This window comes from Coccinella septempunctata, chromosome 5, assembly GCF_907165205.1.
Source record: "Coccinella septempunctata chromosome 5, icCocSept1.1, whole genome shotgun sequence".
NCBI lineage: Eukaryota > Metazoa > Arthropoda > Insecta > Coleoptera > Coccinellidae > Coccinella > Coccinella septempunctata.
The window spans coordinates 22,805,107-22,818,115 of record NC_058193.1 but is presented as its reverse complement, the minus strand read 5'-3'; the positions used below and the strand labels follow the sequence as shown (position 1 = coordinate 22,818,115).

Here is a 13,009-nt window from a genome sequence, read left to right as displayed (position 1 = left end):
TTCAGGCAATTTTTTTTGCTCTTGGGTGAAAGCTTAGTCTTATTTCTGGAATATATCATGGAATTTGAGACCCAATCATTAATGGGGGATATAAGTTTATATTTTATATATTCTGGGAAATTAAAGAAAACAAAATCAAAATTTATTTATAATAACAAAACCTGAGGTAGCAACATAAAATAAAATTTTTATAGAAAATAAAACTGTGCAGATAAAATTTATGCGAGTTGCAGTGAAACTAAACCTAATAAAGCTAGAATCATAATACTCATATCAAATTTCACATTAATTGAGGAATCTTTAGTGGTGAAATCTGAGGGGAAAGTGTAAGAAGTTTCAGTTGTCTCTGAATTACATATTTCCGTTATAAAATTCATTGTACTATTTTCCTTGCAGTCTTCCATTAAACAAAGAGTCACATCGTTACTATCAAAAAAATTGTACATATCCATCATAATATCACAATCAAAATAATTATTGAAAACATAAAGCTCTTTCACAGAAGGAAACTTATTATAAAATAATTTGTAATTTACAAATGTTAAATTATTATAAGATAAGTCTATATATTTAAGTGAATTTTGTACATCTGATTTATAATCCAACGTGAAATTATTAATACTGTTTTTACCTAACCACAACATATACAATTTATTTATATTTTTTATCACTATGTCTAAATTGAAATCCTCAAATGAATTATTCGTAAGATCTAAAACCTCCAATGAATTTAAACCAACAAAACCGTATGGTTTTATGGTGGTCAATTCGTTGTCTCGAAGAAGTAAATTCCGTAAGGACTTCAATCCGTTAAATGAACTTGTTTCTATTTCTTTCAATCTGTTGAATCTCAATTGTAAATCTATCAGACTAGTCAAAGGTTGAAAATTATACTGAGCTAAATAACTAATGCTATTATTATTGAGATACAAAAAGTTCAAATTCTTCAAATTCATAAATGCCAGTGGATGTATTTCTAATAAATTGTTATTCTGTATATGAAGTATCTTCAGATTTATTAAGTGTTTGAAAATCTGTTCTTCTAACTTATTTAGGTAATTATCGTTCAAATAGAGATATTTCAGGTTCGTTAAACCATTAAAACCTTCCGGTTGTATATAAAATAAATTGTTTTTGTTCAAGTCCAAAATGTCCAAATTTTTCAAATCTGAAAACATATTATTAATAACAATTTTTATGTTATTTTGGCTGAGGTCTAGTTGAGTCAATTTTTTCATGTTTGCCAATGATTTCGTGTCAACATTATCAATGCTATTATTTCTCAATAACAAAATTTTCAAAAAGGGGTATCTACTGAAGGCTAACTTTTTGAGGACTTTAACTTTCGATCTAACTATCGATAATGTGTGTATATGGTTATTTTGGTACGGAAATGTATTTTCATCGATAGTAGTCAAGGTACAATTTTCACAGGTTAACCAACTAATTTTGTTAGAAGGAATTTCGAATTTTCTGAAGAAATAACTGGTCACGTTTGTACATATGAGGTGGTCCCCACTTCCGATTTTATTCTTTATACTCTTGCATTCTGTAGTTTCTTCTGTTACGTGCACTTTCTTCACAAATATTATCACAACAAATGTGAGGATCCATCTTGCCATAGTATATCTGAAAAAAAAAAATTGTTTCAGAAATGTCTTTCTGCCCCAAATCCAATGTTTTTATTGATGGTGATAATAAGCCATAGTGTCTTTGTTTTTATAATTTTGTGGTTTTAACCACAAAATTTCAATGATTTTGCTTTTGGTTAGAATTGAAGCTGAAGAAAAACTCGAAGTAATGAAATAAAATCCTTTATCTCTGAGTTCTCATTTCTTTTCGTTATGATGTACGAGTTCGATGTAGTGAGCCCATCATTTTTGCCTCACTTCTTTTGAGCCACAATTGATGATTGTGCTTTCGGGTAATTCGCAATGACACAACTTAATTTATGATAAAAACCTTATATCTTAATAAGATTCTTTATGTCTGAAATAAGAAGACATTTTTTATGGTGCCCAATAGATACTGAATTTGATATAGAGCGGAGCTACGTGTAAAAGGTAAATTTTCTCCCTTTTTTTATTCTTCATTTTGATTTCATGAAAGATTCGCCATAACCTGCAGTACTGAAAAACTTTTGGCTTGATTTTGAAGCAAACCAAATTTGAAAGTCAAATAGGTACTCAAAAAAACATTTATTAGGTTAATCCATAGACTTAAGTCTATGCCTAGAGTACCATTATGCATGTTTTTATCTTTGCTAGATTTCCCATCAGTCTATTGATCCTTCGAGTATTTGGAAAAGATCTGCAAAGACACAAGTTTAGGAATATTTACAGTGATCCTCTAGCTAGGCCCTAGAGCAGTATCCTCTCTTCCACTCGAAACTTTTCATTGACAATGACAATTGACAATATGAATATAAATAAACGCAGTAGCAAATTCCCTATTCACCCGTAAAATAAAATATATAGTCCTATTTTAACTAAGTCAATAAAAGTTACGGCACCTCCTACTCAAAATTGTAATCCATTCTTTCAACGAACATTTTTACTGCTCTACGGATGCTCTACTATTTCTCATTTTTTCTTCAGGCCAGAGGCGGCTCTAGGTTTTTCAGCGCCCCGGTGCAAAAAAGGCTTTTGGCATCTCCCTTTCCTTGACAACTTTTGATAGGAAGTTATTGGAGTTAAATCGAATTATTATTCATCCATGGTTTCATTGAAATATCGTACTTTTGAAGGTTCAACAAAAGAAATGTTGTTGAACCGATTTTTTGCTGATTTGTCATCGATATGGTTATGAGATGAATGAAAAGCAACAATTCATTTAGTATAACTCTTTTTTTTTAACTCCTTAACTAACTTATTCTATTCATCATATTGTTCACTCTTTATAATTTTGGTCACGGTCAGCTCATCAGATTAAACAACTACATATTATATTCTTTCTTGTTGCTTGGTATAACTTCTCTAATTCAGATGATTCTGATTTTTTTTTAAATTTGTTATCATTCACTATGCTGATATTGAAGAGACATAATGAACTATCTTGAAGAATTTTTCAATGCATCATTAATTTGCAAAATTGGAGAATAGAAGACATTTTTTATCAGACTGTTGAAGGAAGGCATTTCAACACATATTTTCAAAGAATATCCTTGGGTTCAAAATCATGAATTTTCATAATGGCATCTATTTAGATGCCACCTTGTATTTAAAATTTGAAGATACCTTCTCATATAACAGAAATCAATCAAATTGAGAGAATGGTTAGATAATGATAATTAATAAAGACCTGTATATACCGCGAAATTCTTTAACTATTTTATGGAAAATCGGAATCATCTGAATCAGAGAAGTTAATCCAAAAAACTGAAAACATCCAGAATTAATAGTTGTACAATCCTATTATTTGATCAATGATCATACCATAAATTGGATTGCGGATAAAAAATAAAATGTTCTCACGATTGCGGAGTAGGTATGTATAAGAATTTTGTTGTATTCTCTTTTCTGATCGTTGCTGTTTTTCCCAAGCAAATTTCATGAATTGGTAAAAAGTTTGATTCGAAGATTAGGTATCGAGAGAGGAACTTCTCTCTGTCTGAATAATACATACCAGGAAATATAAATAACAGGCCATTTCCTCCTATAATTCACGTAGATAAGATCGATGCCTTATAATCTACGATTTGTGCCAGTTCTAACAGACTGGACACAACAATAGAAATAGATTTCCTAAATCGAAATTATCCAGTGCCATTGTAATGACATGCATTGCAATAAATATGATAAGAGCTAAGTCCAAGGATATACTTTCAATATTGAAATATTATAAAATTGATTATAAATCTCAGATCATCGATAATTTTTTTAATTGGCAATCCTAATTTTTTTATTACTATTTTTGAAGGTATATCAAGTTAGACATGCGTACCGTATATCAAATTCTTATTCTTCGTCATTAAAAAGATATTCAACAAACACTTACTAATTCAGAAATGAAGACAACTGATTTAATTCCATGAAATAATTCAGGCAGTTAAAAATGAAATGTTTCTTGTCAAACAAATATAATATGGTGTGAATATCTCGAAAAAATATCACAAAGTCCTGGATTTCAATTAGAAAGCAGACAACAGAGCAATCATTAGCCAACTGGTGAACTATCTACATAATATATGAGAAATTTAAACTTATTGAGTTTTCATAACTTTGATTTGACGAAATTGACAACGTTGTCAGTACCATGTACAATGATGACCCAAACAAAAACCATTTGAATAATAACAGGTTTTCAATAAATTCTGTGGCAATTTTATTTCTCCGAAGATCTGCTTTTGGCTAACGATATTCTAAGAAATGAGAAACACTGTCAATGCAGTTATCACAGCGCAAAAATCATATTAAGTCGAAAAGAGTTGAATTTATACCCCAAGTGTAATAATACATTGCGATATTGTCTTTAAATGAATTATCTGCAGATGCCATGAAATACGTGATGTGTCCAAACTTCTCGGTACAAATTTTCATCTCAATATTGAGGATAGTTTTCCCAAAACATCGAGTGGACAGTCTACGTCAATTTACCTGCATATAAATATGTGTATTTAAAGTGCTAGATATAAATCAACATTTACACATTGTTTCTTCGAAATAAAATACTCAAATTGTTCTATTTCATAAGCAGAGGGCCAGGAGATTCTACTAGTTGTTAGATCAGTAAAAACAGATTCACCTATTAGGGTGTAAGCCAAAAAATTTCTTTCCTTTACCATTTTTACGGATTCGCTCTTGATGAAAGGATACACCCATATACCATGTTAATTATCATGAGCTAAGCTAAGTCTAAAAAAACAAAATTTCCTTCAGAATAACAAGCTGAATCTATGACACTACGTGGATTTTAAACAGAGTTGCATTCCGCCATGTATCTAATTTTTCGAATATCACAGATATTTTTACTTCTGAATATAAAATTTCTCCAAAATGGCGCATTATACGGGAAAATATGAAGAGGACTTTTATTATCGAAAATGAACAAATATTCATTAGGAAGCCCTCAACATACTTTCAAGAGTTCCTTGAATTTCTGGTATTTTTATAGTTATGTAATGGTCATAATGAAGAAACTGGAGGATGCTGATGAAATTTTGTGTTCGGAAAAGATTCATCATATCAATGAAAAACTATATTTCGAAAATCAATCCATTGGCTGAAATCGTTTGTGACAAAACTCAAATTATACCTTTTTAGACCTCAGCGATCTGTTGAAATATATGTAGAAGTCGAAAACTCACTCCGTATATAAATTGAAGCTTTCAAGAAAGAGTTTCTTTGCACCTCTGATGTACTTACATCAGTATGAGTTTCAAATTTTGGAAATAAGATTTTTATTTTTATTTCCATCCCCAACCCTCAAAAAATTTCGTGGGGAGCCAAATCTCGAAAATAAATAGAATGAAGTGAAACCCTACAAGGTTAGACCTCGATTCACATCACTAATTCCATATAAGAAGCCCAGATCGCATACGATTCTAGGACTAATTTTTCAACGAATTTTTTATTCGTTTTTCAGATTCTAGCTATCTCAACAATGAAATTTCATGGTTGGCACTCCGAAGATTATTGAATGAAACTAATAAACCAACAAGGTTGTGCATATGTCAAACTCAACAAAAATACTCACATTTGAATCAGTCGGGCCGAAGAAAACAACGCATTAACACAGATTGAAGCCAAAGAATAACTGTACAGAAAATCTGCTGCACGTATATTCTTAACATTAAGGAGTCTTATGAATGAAACCTTACACTTTTAAGGGGTTTATTTACGAAGTCAACGATATGGAGACCACACCAGTTCAGTATTGACATTTTAATTTGAACGTCCATCTACACTTTACAGTGAGCGTTTATAATACATATTTCAATTTCAATATCCTATAGCGAATCAAATCACATTCGGAATATCGATTTTAATGGATCGATAAAAGATTTACAGTTCGAAAGGCATTAATCAGTATACAGGGTGATTCACGAAGACCATTCATTGGAATATTTCAAAGAAAGACTTGAGATAAACACTTGAAATTTTATAGTTAAGCTTTGTTGAGAGAGAAGAATTCTTGGAAAAATTTCCAGATTGGTTAGGCTTCCGATTTCACCGTAGCTAATACCAACTTTCAGTTTTTAAATAGAATACCCAGATTTTTCATTGATAATTACATTACCCATTGAATTTTACATTGTTTTAATATTTTGATGTGTAACTTGCATATTATTCTTAGAAAATTCCTGTGTAATCTGAAAAAACCCTTTAAATTTTCTCAAATAGGGCCTCATTCTAATGCCAATAACTTTATTGGCATTTTGCATGAAAATTCGTAATTTTCCAGCTACTATCAGAGACATACCAATGCTTTTTCCTTCGTTAATTAGAAATTCCATTGAACATACAGGGTGTTTCTATTTCAATGTCGAAGTCAGTCATGACATAAACCTCAAAACTCATTTTTTTCAAAGGAGAACCACTTATTTTATTGGTCAGCTGGTATCTGCGTCAAAATATAGTGTATAAGTGTATTACATACTACTGCTTTAAAATGCTTATTTTCCAAGAAATAGGGTAAAATAACATGGTCTGGTTCTAGTTTACATCATTGAAGATTCATCGATTCTTCAGAAGTCATGGTGAAGAAAAAACAAGAATTTAATGATCAATATTATGCTTTTAATCTTACGTTACAACAGGCTCATTATTGAATGAAAACTTGAATAGTGTAGCTTTTCTGAGGATTCTAAGCGAAGTATTGCAAATGACATATTAAAACAATTAAGAATTCAACGGGTAATCTAATTATCAATGAAAAAATTGGGTATTACATGTAAAAAAAGTTGGTAGGTATCATTTCCGGTAAAACAGGAAGTTGAACGAATCTTTTTCAAGAATTCATCTTTCCTAACAAAGCTTAAGTATAAAATTTCAAGTGTTCATCTTGAGTCTTTCTTTGAAATATTCTAACGAACGGTCTTCGTGAATCAGCCTATACAGGCTGATTCAGAGGTGACATCAAATCATTAAAAATAGAATTATATCATGTTCACTTACATGTGTTGTCTGCACGACACGTGTTTCGCTATCAAAATAGAATCTTCAGGTGGGTGAAGGTAAACAATTTATGTTCAACCATAATATGAAGTTCTCTAGATTCTTTGAAATTATTAATTCAATGAACAACTGCGGAATTTAACGAAAAGATATGTTCATAAATTATATTGTTGAAAATTTAAGGGTACAAAATGAGGGAGAAAGCAATATCCAAAATTTTTTTATGTACAGAACTGAATGAGTCCAGTCCAATCGTTTAGAATTTTGTGCTCAAAGAAAGTATAAATCTCGTTCTTCCGTATTTAGTATAGGTACCTATCTTACTCAGAATCTAGCGCAGAATATAAAACTATTCACATCATCTAATATAAAATGAGGTGGAAGGGAATAAGGAAAAATGCGTGAAATTACCAGTATTTATGTTTTTAGAGTGAACCCCAGGATATCCAGAATTGTTATAGTCGACATCAGATGATGGCAGAGCAAAATTAATGACTCGGACGTCGATTTCCAATCAGTTTCCTTATTGAGGTACATCGAATGTAAGATTATATAGTTATAACTGAGCGGAATCAAGAGGAAATACTTTTATGCTAGGTACGATTTTTCTATTTCTTGGTCATTCATTTGACCAACATCAATTGTTGGAGACACCTATTAGAGAAGATGAATAATTAAACAAGAGGAATCACAATTATGAGACAAAATGATTTTTTCTACAAAACTGTTGCTGAATGGATTGAGATTTTATGTTGAAATGAAATTATAATAGAAAAACAGTTCTGAAATCACGGAAGTTTAACGAATAAAGGTATTGTGACATCTCTGATTTATTCGCACGAAAGAAATGCCTATTCACTGCCCGAATGACGCTTAAGAAAATAATTCACAATAGCGTGATAGAAATGAAAGTTTTCATAGGAAGAAAGATTACGACGAATGATGAGGTGAAACTAATTTTTGAGTGGTCTGTTCCAATGCAAATCGACAAATTTAATATGTATCGAATTCTGAACTCAGATTTATTGGTGTCTATTTATTCCTAAAGAAATGAATAATCCTGTCGAAGACATTTGTTTTATTCTACTCGGTTTGAAACTATACAGGGTGAGTCTTTGACTCGTACAAATATTTTAGCAGTAGATTTGAGGTCAAAAGAAACACTTTTCTCGCATACCATTTTTTCCGAGATTTTTTCCGAATAGGGTCGGTTTAAAAGATACAGGCTGCGGAAAACCCATAAAAAAATGTTATTTTTAGTTCTATCCCACAAACGGTTTTATCGAATGAAATTAATTTCGGAATATAGTTTTTCACTTATTTGATGAATCTTTTTCGACCATAGGATACCACCCACGTCTTCCAGTTTTCTCATTATGATCATTACGTACCATAAATATACCAAAAATTCAAAGAACCCAACTCTTGCCACTAAGTTGGACGATAACTAATGAATATTAATTGAACGTTTTTAATTAAATTTAAAAATAATCCTCATATTTTCTCGTATGATGCGCTGTTTTCGAGTAATTTGATGTTCAAAAATTAAAGAGTATGTGTGGAATTCGAAAACCTTTTATTATCTCATTCGATTCCTCGTAGAAGTGGGTTGCCTACTCGGTTACCTACATGAACGTTAAACCTAAAATTAAAATTTTGGGAAGGAAAAACTAGAAATAAGGGAAACATAACATCAATATTTCGAGCTATTTGATCAGTCTTTCACGTCAAGAATCATACAATTCATGATTTGTTGATGAATTCTCAACAATTCCAAAAAAACGATGAATTAGATATTCAATTCATGAAATTATTTATCTTACCAGAGAATATCAATATGTTTCTGTTGTTTCCGGAAATCATAGACTGATCAAGCAGTTCCCTTATAACTTCGAAACTTTTCATTTTAGGGTTTATGTTGGTAATTCCTCCTCTTTTTACGTGGAATCGACTGAAGTAATAAAAAGTAGAGGTTGTAATTTGAAAAACTCGAAATTTGTTTAATTCGATTCGGCCAACTTTGATGATTTTCCCATGGACACCCAGTACATTTCAGTTCCAAACAGAAAACAGCGTTATAGTAAACGGAATGGCAAAATTGAAAATTGTGGAAAATTCCGAAAAACACTTCATCTTCTAAAAAAAGACGTGCGACCACACGTCTTTTTTTATAAGAATCGAAATAAATCATGAACCATTGAGTTTTTGCCAAGTTATGGCATACGGTTAAATTTGTCATCAAATCAGCTATCTGACAATACAATAAAAAAATATACAGGGTGTGCCATTTGATATAAGAAATTAGTACCTATATAGGTTGTTTCCGGTATAAGCGGTTGCAAAGGCTTTAAATTATTTTGGGGAGGAAGTTCATTGAACTTACAAATTTTCATCACCAAGTTGAGATTAATTTTCCATGAACGTTCAAGAGGCCATCGCGGTGGATCACCATTTATATCAATAAAAAATTTTAGGTTTGTTGAGACTTGAGAGGGATTCCCTGACGATTCAAATAATTTGTCACTTTTAGTGAAAATCACAATAATACAGGGTGTCTGTAAACAAATCCGAAGAACTTAGGGAGATGATTCCTAGATGAAAATAAGTAGGGGTAGTTCCTATAATTGTTTTCGAAATCGACCTCCCTTCCCAGATACAGCCTTTGAAAGGCGATGGCGAGTTGATATTATTAAATTTTTTACGGGTTCTAAAAAACATTGAGTCATAAAACTATACATAATATGAAGCACTAAGTAGGTGTTACATCCAATTTTTTTAGATCCCATAACTTTATTATTAGAGGTTGAAAATAACAAACCCTTATGATTTTCCTTCAGAAATTGTTTTCGTGAAATAGATTTTCGAAAAATAAAATTCTCTTATGGTTTCCCATTCAATTCTGGAGAAAAAAAGTCGGTTGCAAAATTTCGATACAATCGATACTTTTCTAAGAATAAATAAAAACAAACAATTTTCATCACTGTTACTTTTCATTCCATTTCATCGTATAAGTAAAAAACTTTTTTTCTTCTGTCAAAACCAATATTGAGCAAAAATGATTTGAGAGATCGAATTGTGAAACCATAAGAAGAACTACCAGGATGGTCGAAAGAATACGAAGGTCTATGGGGCAGAGAGTTGATGCATGTATATTTTAGCGGGAGGTAGTCATTCTATGGAACACATACGATGAAATGGAATGAATATAGTGATCAGAACTGCTTGTAAGTGATTTATTCTGAGAAAAGTATCGACTGTTTCAAAATTTTGCAAGAGACTTTTTTCTCCAGAATTCAATTGGAAACCATAAGAGAATTTTATTTTTCGAAAATATACCCCACAAAAACAATTTTTGAAGAAAAATCATAAGGGTTTGTTATTTTCAACCCCCAATAATAAAGTAATGAGTTCTAAAAAAAAATGTGTGAGTAACATCTACTTAGTGCTTCATATTATTTAAAAAAAAATTAAAAACTGTCAACTCGTCATCGCCTTTCAAAGGCTGCATCTTGGAAGGGAGGTCGATTTTGAAAAAAACTTGTAGGAACTACCCCTGCTTATTTTCATAGAAAAATCATCTCCCCAAGTCCTTCGCATTTGTTTACAGACAGCCTGTACAGGTATTATTGAATAACTTAAACATAATGGTCTGATTGAAAAAAGCCAACCCTTAATGTCGTCCTCAAGATCATAGTATGGACTCGTAATTAACAAATCTCAATATTCGAGGCATTTAAATGGTCAATGTATACAAACGTTTCTTGGAAACGGCATATCACAGAGAAACCGAAAGTGAATCGTAAAGTACTCACTGTTACTGAAGGTACTTTTTCCGAAGCAGTCACTGAAACCAGAAGCCAAGCACGGGATGCATCATAACTTCTGTATCCTGGATTTCGGCACACAATTATCGGCTGAAACCGCCTCCGGACAGGTGTTGTTGTAGTCAAACAAAATGTGATTTTTCGACGCACAGCGACCGGTATCGGGGTTCGAACAGTTATTACCTTTAAAAACGCTCCGCGTCCAACTTGCCGTGTACCATTGTGAATCCAAAACCAAGGTCAGAACGAGTGAATAAAATCTCGAACTCGCCAAGACGAAGTTCGGCTCGTATTGTTGAGTGCGCCTTCGTACTTCGTAAGAAGTGGCTGGTGGTCCATCGGTCACGAAGTCACGACTTGAAATGTTTCTTCGGCCCTTGGAGGCTATTTTTTGTTCCCAGCATCTGAACTGCCACTTGTCCGAGTCTCCCAATGTGAAGTGATCCACATTGAAGTATTTCAACACTAGGGTGGTTTAAATCACGAAAAATGTTTATACTTATTGGATATACCGGGTGTGGCGTAATGAATGGATAATATGGCGGTTCACAAAAATATATTTTACGTTTAGTAAAAGTGCCTTGGTTCTCGAGATATTGGAGATTTTCGAAAATTCAAGAGAAATTCACCCTTCGCAACTCGTTTTCTAGGAAAGACTCCAAATGAAGGAATTTTGTCAAACTGTTTTTTGGATAGTATTCCTGGATAGATGATCTGTCGAATGTAATTCATTATTTTTGAGGCGCATGAATAGTTCTTATAAATAAAAGATCTATCTCAACTTTTCCGTTTTGCTTATTTTTTTTCAACCTAGCATGGTGTAAAAAAATAATATGGTTACCCGAGAGCCAATGCAAGAAAAAACATGCCCGTTTCATTGAGATTCCGAAATGGTATAACTCTCTGTATTTTCACCATATAATACAAAATAAATTCCTATTGCAATCAGTTGAGGCCTAGTTTTGATGAAAACAATATTTCTAAAATTTTTAGCAGCTAAAATGAGAAATGCAAACAGAATAAAGCAATCATCTATAACAAGGTGTAGAGCATGTACTGAAGCTCATGGTGGCCTCTTAGAGCATCTTTTGTGAAATGTAATTCAATGAAACGATACTCATTTTAAAATTGTTGTTATGCAATAAAGCTATGATTCATTAGAAAGTGTAGACTATAGAGCATGTATCAGAACTGATGGTGGCCAATTTAAACATCATTTGTGAAAGTTTATTCAATGAAACGATATTTTAAAATTGTTATTTTTTTCTCGTTTTCTTTTATTATTGAACCCCAACGATTTGAAATCAATATTTTCTAGTTAATTTCAAGTTATGAATTAAATTTCAGCATATTTGTAACAAAGGTCTTGACTCAATGTAATAGGAATTAATTTTTAGCTTTTTTTCTTTATTACAAAAGTGCTAAAATTCACTTGAAATTTGCTTAGAAACTATTGAATTTAAAACTATAGGGCTTAATCATAAAAGAATAAGAGACAAAAAAACCAATTTTAAAATATCGTTTAATTGAATCGAGTTTCATAAAAAGTCTTCAAATTGGGCATCAGGAGCTCTATTAGATGCTTTACAACTTCTTATGAATAATTGCTTTATTCTGCTTGCAAGTCTAATTTCTATTGCTAAAAATTAAAGAAAAAGGCTTACATCAAACTCTGCCTTGACTCATTGTAATAGAAATTTATTTTGTATTTAATGCTGGAAACAGAGTGAGTTAGGTATACCATTTCAGAATCTCAGTAAAACAGACATGTTTCCTCCTGCTTTGGCATTCAGGAAACCATATTATTTATTACACCACGCTGCATTGAACTTAGGGAAAAAAATAAGCAAAACGGAAAATTTGAGTTACATCTATCCAGGAATACTATCCAAAAAGCAGTTCGAAAAAATTCCCTCATTTAGAGTCTGCAAAACGAGTGGCGAAGGGTGTGATTTTTTTGAATTTTCGAAAATCTCCAATATCTCGAAAACCAAGGGACTTTTACTAGACATAAAATGTATTTTTCTGAACCGCCATAAGTTCTTCTACCCGCAGTCACCATATTATTCA

At 31.9% G+C, this 13,009-nt stretch overlaps 1 protein-coding gene across 3 annotated transcripts; it reads right to left on the bottom strand.

Moving 5' to 3' along the window:
- Positions 1-120: 120 nt before the first annotated feature.
- Positions 121-11,390, bottom strand: LOC123314229 (insulin-like growth factor-binding protein complex acid labile subunit). Of its 3 annotated transcripts, none has more exons than XM_044899373.1 (2): positions 10,928-11,390; positions 121-1,629 (listed from the first exon to the last, which is right to left on the bottom strand). In XM_044899373.1, the coding sequence occupies exon 2, from the start codon at positions 1,620-1,622 to the stop codon at positions 219-221; it is 1,404 nt and encodes a 467-aa protein (XP_044755308.1). In that variant the 5' UTR covers positions 1,623-1,629; positions 10,928-11,390; the 3' UTR covers positions 121-218. The 3 variants fall into 3 exon arrangements, with proteins under 3 accessions (XP_044755308.1, XP_044755309.1, XP_044755310.1); XM_044899374.1 differs by lacking the exon at positions 10,928-11,390 and adding an exon at positions 5,695-5,881; XM_044899375.1 differs by lacking the exon at positions 10,928-11,390 and adding an exon at positions 3,997-4,116.
- Positions 11,391-13,009: the final 1,619 nt, after the last annotated feature.